General features: G+C 35.5%; 1 protein-coding gene across 2 annotated transcripts in view; it reads right to left on the reverse strand.

Annotated features, from left to right (window-relative positions):
* The window catches only part of LOC150085950 (peroxisomal acyl-coenzyme A oxidase 3-like), a 357,646-nt gene that overhangs the window by 182,168 nt on the left and 153,888 nt on the right, over window positions 1-21,590 (reverse strand). For both annotated transcript variants that reach the window (XM_090373609.1, XM_090373610.1), the window contains 2 exons: window positions 20,148-20,244; window positions 10,026-10,208 (listed from right to left, as the gene is read on the reverse strand). In XM_090373609.1, the coding sequence (XP_090229735.1) occupies window positions 10,026-10,208; window positions 20,148-20,244 (280 nt within the window). The remainder of the gene's footprint in view (window positions 1-10,025; window positions 10,209-20,147; window positions 20,245-21,590) is intronic.

Raw genomic sequence — 21,590 nt, forward strand, 5'->3', positions numbered from 1 at the left:
CTAACAGGTATATATTTACTCATGTCACCTCTTGAGCTCCCTTTATGAATTGGGGATACATTTGGACATCTCCAGTCCATAGAGTCCTCCCCTGAATCCAAGGATGATCTCATAATAATGGCTAAGGCTTTGCTTACTTCCTTTTCTAACTCTCTAAATATGTTTAGATACATACCATCCACCCAAGGTGCCTTGTTTATGTTCAGCTTCAACAATTCCTCAACAATTCACCTTCTTTCTTTTCAGTTATTGTAGTCATTTTGCTCTCTAAAGAATTCCTCATATATGAATGTATATGCAAAAATACCTATTCAATTTGTCAGCACTGTCAGATGTCAATGGCCCAATGTAATCACATTGGGCCATTGACATCGAATGGCCCAATGTGATTACATTCCCTCCTTCTACAGCTAATATAAACATAAAAGTCTCTGCTGTTTTTCTTTGCCAGAGACTTCTCATGATCTGCCTTATCATGCCTAACCTCCTTTGTGACTTGATTACAGACTAATTTATATCCCCCGCACACTTCTAAATCAGCTGATAATTTATATGCATTCCCATGCACTTTTCTTCTCTGCCACTTGTCTAAATAGTTCATCTGATATCCGTTTAGGTCTAAGCCTCGAACAGTATTTTTGCATTGGTATGAAAAGCCTAATAGCTTTTGTGATTACTTCCCTGAATGCTTCACATTTAGAATTTTTTGTTGGTAACATCAGCAGTTTGGTCCCACTACATAGAATTTAAAAACTTTCTGAGACCATTGTAGTCACCCTTTGAAATCAAAAGCCCTTCCCTTTACCTTTGACAGTAGTTATATCTTTAATTAAATTTCACATTGTTCACTGTGATTGCTGCCACCCAGTGGGTCTTTTACCAGCAGGTTTTTAATGCATGTAGAATCACTGCTGATATCCAGATGAAGATTACTGCTTCCTCTTGTTGCCTCTCTAACATGCTGCTGCTGTAGAAAACAGTCATCCAAGAAATCTACAAAAGCCTTGCTAGTGTGAGTGAACAACCCAAAAATTCCAGTTAATATCTGGATAGTTAGCATTAGAATTAGTAGAGGCATTTGATGCAAGAAAGCAAGCTTATGCAGCATCAGCCAAAAAAAAAATAATAATAAATAAATAAATATATAAAAAAATAACCACTTCCACTTTACCCCTCCGTTTGTTCGAAATACCTGTCCAGCTGAGCCTTAAATCTATTTAGGCTATCAACTTTCACCACAAGGGATGGAAGTCTGTTCCACCAACCAACCACCTGCTGGCTAAAGGCAAATTTCCACACGTCTATCCTACATCTGTCTTTCCACAATTTGAATTTATGCCCTCTCAAGTGATTATTCTGAGCAAGAGGAAAAATCCCATCAGCATTGAGCATGATCAAACCATTCAAGGCTTTATACACCTCTATCAGATCACCTCGCTGGTGCCTAGTCTCCAGACACTGTAATTTGCAAAACTTAAGCCTTTCTTCGTAAGAGCACAACTTTGTTCCATTCACTAATCTTGTTGCCCTTCTCTGTACTCGTTCCAGCAGCTCTACATCCTTCTTGAAATGAGGCCTCCAGGCCTATATACAGTACTCTAGGTGTGGCCTGACCATTGCCTTATACAAGGGAATAATCACCTCCTTATCCCTGCTAGAAAAATTCCTATATATCATTGACAATACACCATGAGCTACTCTTGCAGCCCATCTGCACTGCTCAGAGAACTTCATATCTGCCTGCACAACCACCCCCAAGTCCCTTTCATTCTCTACCACTGTCAGTGTAGTACCACAGAGTTGATACGTTGCTCTGGGGTTGCTGTTTCCCATATGTAGTACTTTACATTTGTCAATGGTTAAACTTCATTTGCCACCTCTCAGCCCATCTGCTCAACCTTTCCAGATCCTGTTGCAGCAGCATAGTGTCAGTAGTGTCCTTGACAACCCTGCCAACCTTCGATCGTCTGCAAACTTGAACATTAAGCTTGATATACCATCATCAATATCATTTATAAATACAGAAAACAATAATGGACCCAATACTGAACCCTGTGGGACTCCACTAATAACATTAGTCCACGATGAGCAGTGTCCATTGATTACCACTCTCTGTCTTCTCCCCCTCAGCCACCCCTTTATCCACAGCAGCAGAAGCAGCAATTTGCCTCCAATGTCACACTGCTCCAATTTGTGCAGCAGTCTTCCATGTGCAACAGTATCAAAAGCCTTTCTAAGATCCAAGTATATAATATCAAAGTTATTCCCTGCATCCAGTTCCTTTGTGACTGCATCATAGTATCCAATCAAATTGGTCAGGCAAGACTTCCCCTTAACAAAACCATGCTGTGTCCGAGCTATAACTGAAGTCTTGTCGAGATGATCCTGAAGTGCTTCTCTAACAAGTGCCTCCATTAATTTTCCTGGAACAAAAGTTAAACTCACAGGTCTATAATTACTTGTGTCAGCCTTTCATCCTCCTTTGTGAATTTGGGTCACATTTTCACATCTCCAGTCCATGGGTAATTCCCATGAGTCCAAGGAAGCTCTCATAATTATGGCTAAGGGTTTGCTTACTTCCTTTGCTGCCTCCTTTAATAAAACTGGATAGATCTCATCCGCCCCAGGTGCCTTTCTTGTGTTTATCTTCAACAATTTCTCCTCCACATTACTCTCAGTTATTACAAGATTCTCTAGCTCCCCTGACGGTACCTCTCCTGAATCCAAGGAAGCTCTCATAATTATGGCTAAGGTTTTGTTTACTTCCTTTGCTGCCTCCTTTAATATAACTGGAGAGATTCCATCCACTCCAGGTGCCTTTCTTGTGTTTATCTTCAACAATTTCTCCTCCACTTTACTCTCAGTTATTACAAGATTCTCTAGCTTACTGCCATTGTTGAATACACCTCTGGCATTCCCCTCGCTGAATAACTCCTCATGTGTGAATGTCCATGCAAAATATTCATTTAATTTGTTAGCTACATGATCAGGATCATCAACAGTTGACCCATCGATATCAAGTGGACCAATCTGATTCATCCCCTTCCTTCTAGAGTTTACATAAGTAAAGAACTCTTTGCTGTTTTTCTTTGCATCCCTTTCCAAAGATTTCTCGTAATCTGCCTTTGACTGCCTAACCTCCTTTGTAACTTGGTTACCAATCAACTTGTATTTATCATAAGCTTCTGTGTCACGTGTTAATTTGTATGTATCCCATGCATTTTTCTTCTCTGCCATATGTCTCATTAGTTCATCTGACATCCATTTAGGCCTAAAATTTGAACAATATTTCTTAGTTGGTATGTAAAGCCTAGTAGCTTCCAAGATAAGTTCTTTGAATGCTTCCCATTTTGAATTTGCTGTTGGTAACATCATCAGTTGGTCCCACTGTATAGAATTTAAATACTGTCTCAGTCCATCGTAGTCGCCTTTACGAAAGCAATAACCCTTCCCTTTACCCTTAATTGTAGTTACCTCTTTGAGTAAATCCCACTTCAGCACACTGTGATCACTGCCACCTAGTGGTTCATTTATCTGCAGATTCTTAATGCATGAACACTCACTACTGATAATCAAATCAAGAGTATTACTCCCTCTAGTTGCCTCCCGAACATGCTGAAGTAGAAAACAATCATCTAATAAATCCACAAAAGCCTTGCTAGTGTGACTTACCAGCCCCCAAATTCCAGTCAATATCTGGGAAATTAAAATCCCCCATTATAAGACTCTCTGATTTACTGGCCCACTCTATTTCTCTGTACAGTTTCTTATTATACTCATCAGAGTCATTAGGCCTATAGCACACTCCTACTCTCAATTTTGATCTCCCAATGCTTATGTCACACCAAACTGACTCGACCCTGCACTGTCCAGCAATGTCGACTGGCTTCACTTCCTTGGATTTTATGTATATCTTAACTAATAGCATAACCCCTCCTCCCTTCCTATCCTGTCTATCCTTTCTGTAGACATTGTACTCCCCAAATTCCAGTTCTGCATTCCTTATATCTGTGTGACACCACGTCTCTGAAATCCCAACAATATCTGCCTTTGATGTGTTGAGCAATACCTCAAATTCATCAGATTTATTTACTAAACTCCTAGCATTGGTGTACATGCAAGTATACATGCACCTGTTCTTTTTCTTAGCTACCCTAACACAACCCATGTGTTTACTTGTACCCCAATGATTCCCAGCAGTCTCTGAAATATCCTGCACCTTATTTTCCAGGCTGCTGCTCATTCCAATAGAAGCAGTGCAAGAATCGGTTTCACCTCCAGTGGCTACTGTTAATCTATTAGTCCATGTATCCCCCCAATCTAGCAGTTTTCCGACCCACCTAACACTGCCTCGATAGCATCAGCAACATTCTTGCACCCTTTCTTTTAGTTAAAATCCACATTAGAAGACATTCTTATTTACAGGCCCACTCTATTTCTCTGTATAGCTGTTTGGTATACTCATACATCATTAGGCCTATAACACACTACTAATCTAAATTTTGTTTTCCCAGTGCTTATATCACACCAAACTGACTCAACATTGCACTGGTCACTCATGTCGACTAGATGCACTGCCTTAGATTTAATATGCTTCTTAACCCCTTCCTGTATACATTGTACTCCCCATATTGAAATTCAAAATCACTCATATCTTTGCTATCCCTACAATGCCTGCATTTGATGACTCAATCAATACTTCAAATTCATCAAATTCATCAAGTTAACAATTTGCATATACGCTAATGCACCTGGCATTAGCGTACATGCAAATATACATGCACATGTTCTCACTCTTAGTTACCCTCACACAGCCGTGTATTCACTTGTTCAATGATGACCCACAGCAGAGCAGGGACTGAATCCATGACATCTTGCTTTATCAGGCTGCCACATTTCCCAATAGCAGCAGTTAAAGAATCCTCTGCCTGCAGCTCTGATTAATCTATTAGTCTGTGTATCCCATCAAGCTTGAGGGGAGGTGCCCCCTTTTCATTCCTTCCAGGGCATCTACCCTACTCTTCAGGCTTTCATAAACATCCATCAGAATGCTATGTTTATTAAATGTGAATGTTTGTTAAATGAGAACAAATAACAATAAAGTAAATCATGGAAAATGTTATGTACTGTAAAATAAATTTTAAATGCATGCCTATTAAAATATCATAACAAAATATCAAATAATATACTACAGAGAAAAAAAATGCTTCCATATTAAAGAATAAGAAAAAAAATTAACTGCTCTTCAGCAATAGTTATAATGAAGTATCTGCAATCTTGTTCAATTTAAATAACATTTTGATTTTATTAATGTACTGTGGAATTACACTATATGTTATATAAATACAGTAGACTCTCGATTTCCTGGGATAGATGGTAAAAAAAAAATTCCTGGTTAATCCAAAAATACAATAAGTCCCTGACATACATAAGAGATATGTTCCAGGACTTCTTACGTAAGTCGAGTTTATGTAACTCGGGAATGACTAATAAAATAATGCTACTATATCCCTGATATGCCAAAAATTACAAAAACCACATAATATCCTCAGAAGAATGAAGAAAACTAGTTATATATTTTTAATTAGTTCAATTAAAAAATTTATCTCGGGACAGCAGTGAAGTAGCCAGAGTGGCACATAAGAAAAGAAAACGAAAGGAAGAAAAAACACATGTTATTGTACAGTAAAAACCGATACGTATTTCGTAGCCTTGGTTATTATAGTTGACTTCATTGGTGCCGATCCCTTCACCCCTTATCGTATTCCGTCTTTGCCTTTTATTATTGTGTTCAACGTTGACACTGACAAATCTGAATTCCACGCGATACTTGTTGATGTCTGGCCATTTTCATACATCCTTATTATTTTAATTTTCTGATCCAAATCGATCACTTTCCTTTTCTTGATAGATTTACTAGTACCGTTGTCACTTATTCTCTTAGTTGATCTTAGTCCATGATAATGGTCAAAATTAAATTTTCTAAAAAAACTTCCCAGGTTAAGGGGAAAACTCACTATTATCACCCCACAATAAAAACAATTTGCACTTTCCGGGTTGGTGGGCTTTTCTGTTAGTGCAATTCATTATAAATGGGTAGTAAACTCAATCTTATTGCATTTGCAATAATACTGATAGCTGGAAATCTGTGGGTTTTTATGTTATTATGGTGAAATGTGAGTGTCCCCTACACTGAAATCTTCAGTCATATAAAAAATATATAAATAACGTAACGTAAGTCCGTAGCTATATGTCAGGGACTTATTGTATCGAAAAATGTTCAGCAACCTATGTAAAAAGTATGGCGATAGATAGAAAATGAAAAAACGTACCACACATTACTCACGTATTGGACATGCATTTATTTTTTACAATGTCAATTTTAAATCTAATAGCTTCCCTTTATTTTTTACAATGTCATGTATGGTTTTGTCACCAACATTATAATGGTTCATTAGAGATTTAACAGACGGATGCACAGTTTTCAAACTTTTAAATAATTTCAAGTTTTTGTTCAATTGAAAGCGCAACTCTTGCATTTGCCCATCATTTTTGTGATTTCTAAACAACAAAAAAAAAAAAAAAAAAAAAAATTCCGACATTCTTGACACAAATTACAAAACAAAACTTGTCCTTTTGCGGTGTGACGGAACACAACAATCATGTGACGCACTAAAACAAACTGAAAAAAAGAGAAGAAATGTAAACATTTCTTCTCTTTTTTTTTTTTTTTTTTTTTTTTGAGCAGCAGGTATGAAGACAGAGGGGGTTGCAAGATAATAGGTACACTAATCTCCCAATGACGACTTATAACGCTGTTTCTTGTCGCTTATTTATGCCTTGCAAAACATCTGTTTATACCTATTCTAGTTATTACTTGAATTTTATGATTTCTGGTTGATTATTATTTATATTTTTTTTTAATTTGGAGTCGTGAAGTATCCGGTTAAACCACTCCCAGTAAATCGAGAGTCTGCTGTATAGTAGAGGGGAAAATGAAGGGTGGATAAAGGTCAATCACTAGGCCTTTGTTTGTATGTCATCACTAGAGACCAGTTATTCCTAAAACAAGCTGTCTGAGCAGTCATCTTTTAAACAAATTCCCAATTAGCAGTTTTGTTTGGCATCTGCCTCCAAGTAATAAAAGACCAGGGCAATTCATTACAAAGACATTTTTTTTTTTTCTGATAGCAGAATTAAGACCACTGCATTATCTCTGCAGTTTATGCTTAATGCATAAACAGATTGAAGACAATACAGTTTTGCAAGTGCCAGATTTCTTTCAAAATATTAAGAAAGAATTCTCTCTGCCAGATTTCTTTCTTAATATTTTGAGACTACAATGTTGATTTTTGTGAAATGCACCAGGTTTTAAAAAATTCTAGATTGTGAAATACTGGATTTTACAGAGTTTGCTAAACTATTATTCAGTAAAACAAGTCTCAAAACAATTTTTTCATTTATACATTACTATTCTAGGATTAAAGCACATAAAGATAAACTGTTAAAATTTCTTGAAGGAACAAAGTTGGAAACTGAATTAAAAACAAATATATTTTGCAAGTTTTAACCTGTACTGCATTAGCAGCAGGCATGCATGCAGAGAGAGAGAGACCAGATGGCAAAAATACAAAAAAAGGCTGGATCTCTATGAAATGCCTCTCACAGTAGTAAACACAGAAGTTTAGTAAAGCTCAAAGAGGAATTGGATTGCCACTTTTTAGAAATGATGAAGGTATGAATGTAGAAAATTTCCCCTTCCCCTTGGCAGATTAAGAATGTCTGCTTCCTTGTGTCATTTGGCCATTACAATACCGAACACTAATACTATTTGAATAGTGTTTATTTAAACAAGAGGTCTTTTTATACTGTAGTTCATGTAGTTCATACATAATAAGACTAAATACAGGTTAAAGCATAAACACTTTATACATATATGTACTAAGCTTATTTAAGGTGGGTTCACTTTTATGATGTTTTTTTTATATTATCTATTTAAGAAAGTAACATTATCTTAATTGCATCTACCAGGTTCATGCAAGTCAGATTAGTAAAGTTCTACTACACTGGAGACTTGATAGTTAGTAAGCATAATCTTGGCATTTTAATAGTTTATAACTTTCCTTCATTTTACATATCTAAAGATATGAGCATACAATTTAAATAAGTAATAAAAAAATACTGTAGTTGTTGCCATGTCCATAATTCCGTTAACCAAAGGCATAACAAAAATATAAATAAATAAAAAATTAAAAAATAATGGATAAATGGAATCGAAAAATTTCCCTAGATGTGAAGTTATGAATTTTAACCTCAATAATGATAGTATGGAGACAAATAAAAATTTCTGCCACAATGTGAATGTTCAGAAACTTGAAAGAAAACTAAAGCACTTACTCACCAGTACAACATGTAATTTAATCCTCCCAAAAATATGTGAGGCAAGAGAGCAATGGATAGTAAAGAGCAGAGCTCACTACCAGACAAATTACAAGGTGCAATGGTTGTGAACAGTCAGACTCCTCTGCTGTCAAGCATGCTACAATGGATAAAAGGATGATTCAATGGGAGAAGACAGAGAGTGATGATCAATGGGTAAAAGAGCAGAGCTCACTACCAGACAAATTACAAGGTGCAATGGTTGTGAACGTCAGACTCCTCTGCTGTCAAGCATGCTACAATGGATAAAAGGATGATTGAATGGGAGAAGACAGAGAGTGTGATCAATGGGTACTGCTCTACATGTACTAAATGTTATTAGTGATGTCACTCAGGGTTTGGTGCTGGGCTCGTTGTTTTGTATACTTATCAATGATATTGATGAAGGTATATCAAGCTTAATGTCAGAGTTCGCAGATGATACAAAGGTTGGCAGGGTTGTTAATAACAGTAATGATAGTATGCTGCTGCAACAGGATCTGGAAAAGTTGGGTAGATGGGCTGAGAAGTGGATGTTGCCATGTCCATAATTCCGTTAACCAAAGGCATAACAAAAATATAAATAAATAAAAAATTAAAAAATAATGGATATCCCAAATAACTGGAATCTAAAAATTTCCATTGCTGTTAAGTTATGAAGTTTAACGTTGACAAATACAAAGTACTGCAGATGGGTAGCAGTAACCCCCAGAGAAATGTACCAACTATGTGGTGTTACAGTCAGATATGAAGTTTGCTGAGCAGTGCAGACAGGCTGCCAGAGTAGGTCATGAGGTGTTGTCAATGATATACAGGAATTTTGCGAGCAGGGAAAAGGAGGTGATTATCCCCTTGTAAAAGGCAATAGTCAGGCCACACCTTGAGTACTGCATACAGGTCTGGAAGCCTCATTTTAGGAAGGATGTAGAGTTGCTAGAATGAGTACAGAGAAGGGCAACAAGACTGGTGAAGGGAACAAAGGGGTGCTCTTATGAGGAAAGGCTTAAGTTCTGCAAATTGCAGCTTCTGGAGACTAGGCACCTGCAAGGCGATCTGATTGAGGTGTATAAGACCTTGAATGGATTGAGCAGGCTCAATGCTGATCGGATTCTTCCTCTTGCTCAGATTACATACCTGAGGGGGCATAGATTCAAATTGAGGAAAGACAGTTGTAGAATAGATGTGCAGAAGTTTGCCTTTAGTTAGCAGGAAGTTGATTGCTGGAACAAACTTCCATCTGTTGTTGTTTTGGAAGTTGATAGCTTAATTAAATTCAAGGCAGAACTAGACAAACATTTGGAATGAATGGATCAGTGAAATGGGAATGTTTTTTTTTTTTTTCCGGCTAATGCTGTATAAGTTTGCTTTCTTGCATCATGCGCCTCTAGTAATCTAATATGATATTAAAATAATGCTGTTAATTATAAGGTCAGTTTGCATATAAACCCATAACATGGATCTATAAAACAAAATTGTAACATCAAAAAATTAAAAAAAAAATCATCACACATTCATTATTAATTATCATATTCTATGACAATTAAGATACAAAAATATACTAAACATAGCACAAATAGAAAAAAAAAAAAAAAAAGATTTATATTTACTTGCAACTGATATTCTAAGATTGGCCACTCTGTGTCTCCAGCTGGTCCAAACTGCCTTCTAACGGCAGAATATCTAATCGAAATAGGAAGACACTTCTGAAGGTTGGTCACACACATATTTATTATGGCTATTCTTCCCAAGGATAAAGTACCAAGAGATATTCCAAATCTTTTCTTTGGATCCTATTAAAAAACAAAAAAAAAACATTTAACATTCTCTTTTTAGGTTATAAACTGATAATAATAAAACAATTCACCTTGCCTTAATAAGAAAGATGCTGCATTCTAGGGCAAACTTAGAAAAATTTATTTAATCAAATTCAAATACAAGACAATGAAATCCTGCAGATACTTTCATTAAAAATCTTATTACTTTTTTTAAAGAAACTGATTAAATCAGGGTTTAAGTGCTGCATACACTGGCCACTCTTCCATACACTGGCCACTCTTCTAGTGGGAAAGCTCTAGGAACCATGCATTCTCACACATTAGCATTAGCATTAGTAGAGGCATTTGATGCAAGAAAGCAAGCTTATGCAGCATCAGCCAAAAAAAAAAAAAAAAAAACCACTTACACTTCACCCCTCTGTTCATTCAAAATACCTGTCCAGCTGAGCCTTAAACTTATTTAGGCTATCAATGGCTAATGGCTGAAATAGTAGCAAGAAACAACTAGGTAGAAGTTGTGTGCCATGTGGTTATAAGTAGTTGTATAGTGGTTTAGCTAACAGGAGGCAAAATTAAAAAATACACACTCCTGCCCTCAAAAGTACACTAATAGCCCAGAGTGCAGAAAAATTCTAAAAAAAATGTTCTTGCTTATACTCCAGCACAACCACCAAGTCAGTGTAGTTTACAATAAATCAATCAGACAGTATGAACAGAACTCTAATCCTCAATACGTTCCATGTTGATATCAATAGTTGTAAAAGAATAAGAGAAGTTTACCTCAATATGATACATAGAACACTTCCGTATGATACTCTCCAGAAATTAAAACGAAAACAATTTAAAAAATCGAAAAACTTGCATTACAGTCAAAAATAATTAAAAATCAATTGAACACAATTAAAAATCAATTTAAACGCAATTAAAAATTAAAAATCAAGTAAAATATTAATTTAACAAAAAATTGTAAAACAATTTTTCCTTCCTTTTCTTTTAAAAATGTGTAGGTGGATGTGTCCCCCCCCAATGTACTAAGGTGAGGCTTGTGAGGAGAAACCAGAGTACCCAGAGGAAACCTCATGACACGGCCTGAGACCGATTAACTCAAGATACTGGGGGGATGAAACCCGCAATCCCGAAACCGAAACTAGAGTTGGCAAGACTGCCAGACTGTGCTGAGAGGAGTGCGGGTTCACGTCCCACCGGGGTTAATTGCATTTGTTCAATTGTCAACCTCCCTACTACATGGGTAACATTGACCTATTTACACCTTCTCCCCTTCCCACACTCAGGGTTACTTCAGCTTGTTATGAATAAGCCGAGAACCAATTTGCTAATGTCTTTGGTTCACCAATACAGCTTGGCTGACATTTGCTCCCCTTAGCCCATTTCACCAGCTCCTACTTGACACCACCACCATAAGTTGTCTGCCTTTGTCAATATCATCTCGTCTGCATTTTACATTACTTTTGTTTTTTAAATTCCTCTTGAGTTGCTTGTTATTTTATTTTATTTCTTATCTTAATTTTTTACTTTAGATTTGATCTGGATTTCATTCCTTTCCTTGTTGATCTCTGTCGGGTCAGCTATGAAATATACATCAGCCTACTTTTTTACCTATTGCTACATATATTTCATATCAGAAACAGAGGTCTTGCTGTATTTCCATTGGTTTTGGCTGCTGATCCTTGATGAAAATTAAAATCATTGGATCTATAGCATTAAGTACTACACTTATTTTTATTTAATTTTATTTTATCTTTTATTTTACAGGTACCTATTTATTTTGTGCCATTGTTAATACATCTGATGTGGTCAGCATTCCTCCATTTATACTCTAAACTACTTTTTATTTTATATATATATATATATATATATATGTATATTTTAATTAATATGATAAATAATCCAGTTTATTTAACTCTCTGATGTTTTCTGTTTTTACTCTTTAATACAATCCAGTTTATTTAACTCCATATTTATCTCCATATCCAGTTTATTTAACTCTCTGATGTTTTCTGTTTTTACTCTTTAATACAATCTTTTATATATTATATTATTATATATATATATATATATGTAAGAATAGATAAGGCTGACAAAATTGGCATAGATGGAGGTGAATATTCTTACCCTTCTAGTCCTTGGTACAAAGTACCAAGGACTAGAAGGGTAAGAATATTCACCTCCATATTCACCCTTCTAGTCCTTGGTACAAAGTACCAAGGACTAGAAGGGTAAGGATAGTAGAAAAAAGAAGTACAGTAGGTTTGTAAAAGGTGAAAGAATGTTAATATCCTAAAAGTTATGATGAATTAAGAAAATTATGGGCTAAATTGCAAAGCAAATTAGAGGTGAGGGAGCTGTAAAGCAAAATTATTAATACGAAATGATTAAACAAAATAAAGTAAAATAAAAGGTGGTAGAGCTGTCATCAGATATGAGTGGGTAAATTTAGTTATAAGTTGAAAACAGGAATAGCAAAAATGCAAAATCTGATGTCAGCTGAAGTAAATATTGATACATGGTCAGTTATTTCATCAGGGGACTACACCTGACCATCTATCAGGAAGTGCATTTCTATACTTGTCCATAACAGTAGAAGAGAGGGGAAATTAAGCCAAAAAAGCAAAAAGAATAACATTAGCACATTCTCTTACAGTATGTACAAGGTAGTCTTAATGCAGTGTCAATGATATGAAAATTATTAAAAATAAGGATAAAGCAAAAATAAAATATAATTAAGTGTTTTCAGAGTGGGAAAAAAGGTTTTTGAATTATATGTAGATTTTTAAGTAAATTTGGAAAAATATATTGATGTTGGAATTTTGTGGAAATTAGAGGAATTAAAATTATTTAGAACAAGCATATGGTATAGGGTGAGGTATTAAATTGAGGATGGGAAAGGGATAAAGGAGTGGTTAAATAAAGACGAAAAATAGCGACAGAATGAGGACGGCTGGAACGTTCATATCAACCTCATATTGCACTAATAGTTTTAGGAACACAAAGAAAGGTAGAAATGGAAAGTAGAAAGATAAAAAGTATATAAAAAGTTATTAAATGTACTGGGCTAGCTGGGGATGTAAAGCCCAAACACTACAAAGCCAGGACCCATAGTACGGGTCCTGGCTTTGTAGTGTTAGTATAAAAAGACACTAATACCAAATGCTTGTACTGCATGGAAAAAGCAGGCGAAATTTACAAGTCAAAATAGGCCTAAAAACAAGCCGAAACAGAAACTGAAAGTATAATGAGAACAGTAACAATACCTAGATTTATCAAGTAATACGCAGCAGAAGGAAGAAGGCTGGAAAATACTTAGCAGAAAGAAGGCGGGAAAATAAAGCACACTTATTTAGTAGAGTAGATGAGTGTATCAAAAGCATAACCACATTAGTGACTTTGCTACAGGATAAAGCGGTTTATAGCAGCATAACGGACATAATAGAGAGCTGTTAAGAAATGGAGATAGACAGAGAAAAAGTGACTCCTATAGTCATATTTTGAAAGAATAAGCACATAGAGATGCATAAGAGTAGCGATGGAAAAGAAAAAGTATATCTATAAGGTAGAAATGTGGTTGGAATAATAGGACCTTATAGATATAAAGTCATAGGATAAACAAAAATGAATATAAAACAGTTCATAGAAAAATAAAAAATACTAAACATAGCAGTGACAAGCTAAGTAAAACAGAAAGTAGTAAAATAAATGCAGATCAAAATAGTTGATAAATCTAGATTTTACCAATTAGAGGAGTACAACTTATATATAAAGAGTACTGGTAAGGGTATCCAATCGACGTATTAGACAAGATTTTGCAGCTCCGGCGAACACTAAGTTTTTAATTATATTTAGCCATTTTATTGATTTGTTATATTAAATTATTTTCTACAACTATCTTACAGACCAAGTCAAGTTCCTTTGTTTATTTTGAATTTAGAAAGCGATTTTGAAAGTTAATTAATACTTATTGTCCATAGATTTACCGTTCATAACTTGGCACCATTGTTATAAGATACAACATATATCCTGAACTAGACAGCGTAAGGTTTAACGTAAAACTAGAAAGCAAAACACATAGCACTGTATTAGAAATCTGTTAGCTTAGTGTAGTATAGTATTATCAATTAATTAGTAAAACTTATTAAACTTATTAAATTTCATTGTCAATTAAATTGTATTTTTTTAATTAAATACATATAACGACCTAGATTTTACAAACGTTAACATAAATTAATACATATAACTTGAAAGGAGATACGAAGGTCATATAATGTAACTCGGAGATAATACTCAATACTAAAATATATATATATATATAGTGTTATAACTGCATCAGAACATTGACAAATGCAAATGCAATCAAAATTTAACATTGACAAATGCAAAGTACTGCATATGGGAAGAAGTAACCCCAGAGTAACGTATCAACTGTGTGGGATTACACTGACAGTAGTAGAGAATGAAAAGTATTGGGGGTAACTGTGCAGGTAGTTATGAAGTTTTCTGAGCAGTGTAGACAGTCTGCAAGTATAGCTCATAGTATCTTGTCAATGACATACAGGAATTTTTCTACCAGGGATAAGGAAATGATTATCCCCTCGTATAAGGCAATGGTCAGGACACACCATGAGTACTGTATACAGGTCTGGAGGCCTCATTTTAAGAAGGATGTAGAGCTGCTGGAACGAATACAGAGAAGGGCAACAATATTAGTGAATGCGACAAGGGGTTGCTCTTATGAAGAAAGGCTTAAGTTTTGCAAATTACGCTGAATGCTCAATGGGATTCTTCCCCTTGCTCAGAATAATCGCCTGAGAGGGGATAAATCCAAATTGAGGAAAGACAGTTGTAGGATAGATGTGGTGAAATTTGCCTTTAGCCAGCGGGTGGTTTACTGCTAGAACAAACTTCCATCTGTCGTAGAAGTTGATAGCTTAAATAGATTCAAGCAGAACTAGACAAACATTTGGAGCCTGTTGAGGGGTGAAATGAGGTGTGTTTTTTTTTTTTTTTTGGCTGATGCTATATAAGCTTGTTTTTTTGCATCATGTGCCTTTACTAATGCTAAAAGACTGCTGTACAAATTGGAGCAGTGTGGAATTAAGGGAAAGTCGCTACTATGAATAAAGGGATGGTTGAGTGGGAAAGGACAGAGTAGTAATCAAACGACATTACTCTTCGTGAACTAATGTGTTATTAGTTGAGTCCCCCAGGATTTGTTGAGCCCATTGTTGTTTTCTATGTTTATCAATGATATCGATGAAGGCATATCAGGCTTAATGTCCAAGTTTGCAGAAAATACAAAGGTTAGCAGGGTGGTTAATGACAGTATGCTGCTGCTACAATAGGATCTGGAAAAGTTAGACAGATGGGCTGAGAAATAGCAATTGAAGTTTAACATTAATAAATGCAAAGTGCAGTTAATCCCCAAAATATATGTAAAAGATACGTTACAGGCCTTCTTACATGTGAAGCTCTACATAACTCGGGAATGACAAATAAAATATTTCTACTATTCCCTGATATGCCAAAATTACAAAAACCACATAATATCCTCAGAAGAATGAAGAAAAATAATTATATATTTTTAATTAGTTCAATTAAAAACTTTATCTGGGGACATCAGTGAAAGTAGTCGGAGTAGCACATAAGAAAACAAAACAAAAGGGGAAAAAAAAAAAAAAATGTTATTGTACTGCAAAAACTGATATATATTTTGCCACCTTGGTTATTATAGTTAAATTCGTTGGTGCCAATTCGCCGCCTCTCATATTCTGTGTTTGTCTTTTATTATTGTGTTCACTATTGACAAATTAAAATTTCATATGATACTTGTTAATGTTTGACCAATTTCATACATCTTTATTATTTTAATTTTCTGAGCCAAATCGATTGCTTTCCTTTTCTTGGTAGATTTACTAGTACCGCTAGGTGCCTCCGTAGCCAGGTGGGCAGGAGCAGCAGTGTGTAGCACATGCTTCTTGATTACACCAGGGTTCAAGCCTGTGACCACCAAATACGGAGGATGCGGAAAGGTCAGGGAATGACCACTGCATATCCCCAGAGCAATATGGCCTTAGTTGCTAATGCTCCAAATAACAAACAAACAACAACAACACAACTAGTACTGCTGTCACTTATTCTCTTAGTGAACACCATGATAAAGTCAAAATGAAATTTTCACTAAAGAACTTCATCTGGGTTAACACAGAAACACAATATTATCACCTCACATGAGCTCGTATTTTACTAAAGCACATTTCTGGAGGTCACTACCATAAAACAATAAAAACAATTTGCAGTTTCTGGTTTATTGGGCCTTTCTGTTAGTGCAATCCATTGTAAATGGGTAGAAAACTCGATCTTATTGCATTTTTGATAATAGTAAAAAAGGCCTACGTGCTCTGGATTCATTACGAAAACTTTTTTATTTTTGTTGCTCAGAGCAAAACTGTAAATACAACTAATGAGCTTTCGGCTGGGAGGCAGCCTTCTTCAGATTGAATACAGGTGACCCCCGCTTAACGCTGATCATTCGTTCCGGAAAAACAGGGCGCTAAGTGAATCCGCGCTAAGCGAGCGCCGCTTTCCCATAACGTAACATACGTATTTATGAGCTGCGGTCGGTGCCATAGGATATTTCCTAATGAATAATAAACAGTAATGAAAAGATGCACAAATGTCGGTCAAAATATTTAATATTCAAATATTTGCACATATAAAATATTCTGCATTGCATACGTATAATTATGTGGTAACTACTTGCGTATCAAAAGTAAATTTAAAATTCCAATTAAAATAATGAATTTAATTTAATTGATGAATTTAATCATGAAAAATGTATGGATTTTGAGTTGAACTTTGGCCCTCTTCCAAATAAACTAAAAGGGGTATTAATTTTAAATCCCCCGCAGCGTTACAACCAACAATAAAGTCAACCGATCCTTCGCCGCTTTGAAACCTGGCATGTTTTTTTTCTTCTTTCAATATGAAACTTCTTTTAGGCATTCGTTTCCACAAAAGTCCTGCTTCAGCTATGTTAAAAACTTGAGAAGTATAACACATAATACCCCCCTTCAATAATTTTAACAAAAGTTCTTTTTTGAAAGTTTCGGCTCCATGATCTGCACTTGCGGCTTCTCCCTGGATTTTAAATCTATTCAACCAGCCCTTACCAGTTTTAAATGGTTCCACATTTTTTTTTTTTTTTTTTTTTAGGCGAGTTTTCTTCAGATCATCATATTGGCTAATCTCTCTCTCTCTCTCTTTTTAATATTTAACTTAACTGAATTCTGCATTGGAATATTATCTTCAATAAAATTAGTCTTTCCATTTCAATCCTAACAGCCGGCCTAGTCCTAGTTGCTTGCAGTGGAACAGCTATCTTTCCCGCTGCAAAAATTAATTCTTTATTTTTTTATAATTGTTCTTACAGTTAAAGTTGCAAGCCCTAAATTATGGCACACATCCGTTTGTCGTTGACCGGAATCGATTCGCTTCAAAACGTCTAATTTAATTTTAAAATTCAGTCTTTTTCTTACATTTATAGTCTTCGTACTGCGCCCAGACGTTGTTGCTTTTTCATTCCTATCAGTCATTATTAGCTCTTCGAAAATGTAACTGCGTTGGTTGAATTAATTACGATACAATATTTAAGTAAACTTTCCGTTACGCACGATGTCTAATACTCTACTGAGTGATGACTAGACTTCGGATAAATGCATATACAAGCAATATACTTGGTCATTTTTTAAAATGTTGATCTCGGAACTACGTAACAAGTCACTGTACTGAAACTAAATTAGCGTGCGAGAAAATTTCACTGAGCGTGGGAAAACTTCTCAAGTGGGCGTGGGAAACGTTTTAATGCTGTTTTGCTATTCATTTTCAAGCTATCGACTCCATCAAATGAAACGATTGCGTTATGTCAAAAATGTAATCTGTAAAAGAGCGTTATAGTGATCTGTGACAGCGTTATAGTCAGATACGGGTTATAATATAAGAACAGCGTTATAGCGAATCAGCGTATAGCGAACCGCGTTATAACGGGGGCCTGCTGTACATGAATGGCAGTTGGAATAGAGATGTGCACTGCCAGGATGGTGCGTGAGGTGCGTGGTTAATTATTTGATGCTTGTGGCTGTGACATATCGTGTGTGACATATTTTTGATAATACTGATAGTTGGAATTATCCGGAGTTTTACATTATTATGGTGAAATGTGTGTCCCCTTCACTGAAATCTTCAGTCATATAAAAAAACATAAATCAATTTTCAAAAGCTTCTCTTCATTCCTATTTTTTAAGCTTTGTAAACTTGTTACTCTGTATCTCATTGTGCAATTTGTGCATACCATGTTCATCATTATTTATGGCTTTTTTTTTTTTTTTTTTTATCGTTTTAAATTTTACAATCCTAAAAAGAAAAAAAAATTTTAGTGAAAAAAGATTAATGTAATTCCGAAGTTACATAACTCGGACTTACTACACTACATATGGGTAGCAATAACCCCAGAAAAATTTACTACACTCAGAGTAGGGAGAATGAAAAAGACCTGGGGATAACTGTGCAGTCAGATATCAAGTTTTCTAAACAGTGCAGACAAGCTGCCAGAGCAGGTCATGGGGGTCTTGTCAATAATATACAGGAATTTTGCTAGTAGGGAAAAGGAGGTGATTATATCCTTGTATAAAGCAATGGTCAGGCCACACCTTTTAATGAATACAGGTCTGGAGGTCTCATTTTAGAAAGGATGTAGAGTTGCTAGAACGAGTACAGAGAAGGGCAACAAGACTGGTGAGGGGAACAAAGGGGATGCTCTTACGAAGAAAGGCTTAAGTTCTGCAAATTGCAGTGTCTAGAGACTAGGCTCCTGCAAGGCAATCTGATTCATGTGTATAAGACCTTGAATGATTGGACAGACTTAAGGTTGAGAGGATTCTTCCTCTTTCTCAGATTACAAACCTGAGGGGGCATAAATTCATTGAGGAAAGACAATTGTAGAATAGATGTGTCGAAATTTGCCTTTAGCCAGCTAGTAGTTGATTGCTGGAACAAACTTTTATCTGTTGTTGTGAAATTTGATAGCTTAAATAAGTTCAAAGCAGAACCTGGACAAACATTTGGAGTAGATGTATGGGTGAAATGGGAAGTTTTTTTTTTTTTTTTTTGGCTGATGCTGTACAAGCTTACTTTCTTGCATCATATGCCTCTGCTAATCCTAATGTGTAATGCACACTTTTTGTAATAATGCATGATATTAATATTCCTGCAGTGAACTGTAATATAAAAGCTTATATTACAGGCATTTATGAATATTTCTTGAAATAAAGTGATTTAATATAATAGACCATTAGCCTATTATACTGACTGACTGAAAATTAATTCATCTAATTAATCTAAATCAAAACACGCAAAAATTTTAGCTACTGAACACCATCACAACACTGGTAATTTGGAAGCTTATCAAATACAAATTCCAAATATAACAAACTATGACAAATTAAAAAAGACTACCACCCCCAAAACACACACTGGCTAGTTTCTTCCTTTAATAATAAGTCAGTTAACATTATCCCCTCTCTCACTTTTTTCCAGGTTATGACCTGATTAAAATTTTCACAATCCAGTGTAATGATGCAACAATACAGAACAATTCACAGCATACCTCCCCACCAACCACCATCAGTCTAGCTGCCCAACAGATTGCATTTTGTTGCTATGAATAAAGGAACAAAATGCAGGAAAGAAAACTAGAGCAGCCCAACCACAAAGTCATCATACCAATGCACTGAGTCAGAAGTTACTAAAGGGTTCACAGTTGTTTGATTTGTGGACCAAAACAATTCTAATGGCCTCAAACATACTGAAACAGTAAAATATTAATATTGAAAAGCAACAGAAACCTTACTACAAAAATTTATTAATTTTTTAGTTCAATCATACCTTATATGGTGAAACGTATTTTCCATCTGGTGTGATATCCCCTGTCCTGCTTAATAAATTTTTTCTTGGAATGCGATAATTCTTAAAAGAAAGAAACCTAAAAAAGTATATGAATTATTGATAAATTAGATTTAATATAGCAAGACAATCTTAAGAGCAAACAGTAAATTTTTCTAATTACTGCTTTAAACATGATTGGCCTTAAGTTATATATTCAGCACCAACTTTATTAGGTATACTACCTAATAAAGTGTAGCACCACTTTTTTTTTTGCTCTCAACAAAGAATAATTTGAGAGCAATTTATCTTGCCATGAACTCTGCTAATTTTCAGTAATGCTCTGGTGGTATATTTGGTTCATAAAAAAAGGACAATCTTGCAATTCATAGAGTAAATAGCAGTGACTTTGGATGCTAGTGATAATTTCAATGTCTTCCCAAACACATACTAGACACAATAAAAGCATGATAACATAATGCATTATTTTGTTAGAATTAGGTGCACCTGGTTCAACAATGAAAGTAGTGTTGTGCGCATGAATAATGAGTGCCTAGCCCTATGCTGTATTTGTCATGCACTAACCCTGCCACAATATGGAGTTGAAAGTCCATTTTTATGCACCACCAACTCTTTTTACAGTGGCTAGTGTCAAATTCCGACGTTTAACAGGTCATTACAAACATTTCTTTCTGTTGGTGCAGATAGAAATGATGTAGCTGCTCAATAATGTGGGATTTAGATAATATTGAAATACTCAACGAATAATAAGCACCAATACCTGCTACCATGTTTCTTGAATGCACTGTGCTGATATTATCCTCTACATGACATGTCTGTTGGCCTGTCATGAGAAATGCTCCATTTTCTATAGCTACTCAACAGGAGAGAAAAAAAAAAAACACTTGTGGAAGAACAAAAAAGAGCAATTTTCAGAGCAATTTCACTAACAACAGCATTGTTAGTGAAATTGCTCTGAAAAAAAATGGGCCATTTCTGATTGCTACATATAGCAGAAATCAAAGTGATTCCAAACTACAAGGATAGGTCAATAAAGTAATACATGCATGCCCATACACACGCACATGCATAAGGAAGTGGGGGAGATTTATGATGTACGCCTATTATACTACTAATTACCCATTAACACACACCTAATATCATTTTTCTGGTGTTTTTAGATCTGAAGATATGGATGGACAAAGCAACGGCCATTTCAAGCAACAACGTGTGAGAGAGTTCCTGTTCAAATCAGGTAATAAGTTGGCCACATCTATCCATAAAAAACTCCTGTCACTGTACAGAGACCAGATAATTGATCGAAGTGCTGCCCAGAGGTGGCTCCAACAGCACAGGGAAGGTGATTTTGACACCAGGGACAAACCAGGAGCTGGAAGACAAAATCTGTCAAAAACAGCAAAAAAGAAGAATTTACTGACCAGCTCA

This window comes from Mastigoproctus giganteus, chromosome 5 (assembly GCF_048544385.1).
Source record: "Mastigoproctus giganteus isolate SK-2022 chromosome 5, ASM4854438v1, whole genome shotgun sequence".
NCBI lineage: Eukaryota > Metazoa > Arthropoda > Arachnida > Uropygi > Thelyphonidae > Mastigoproctus > Mastigoproctus giganteus.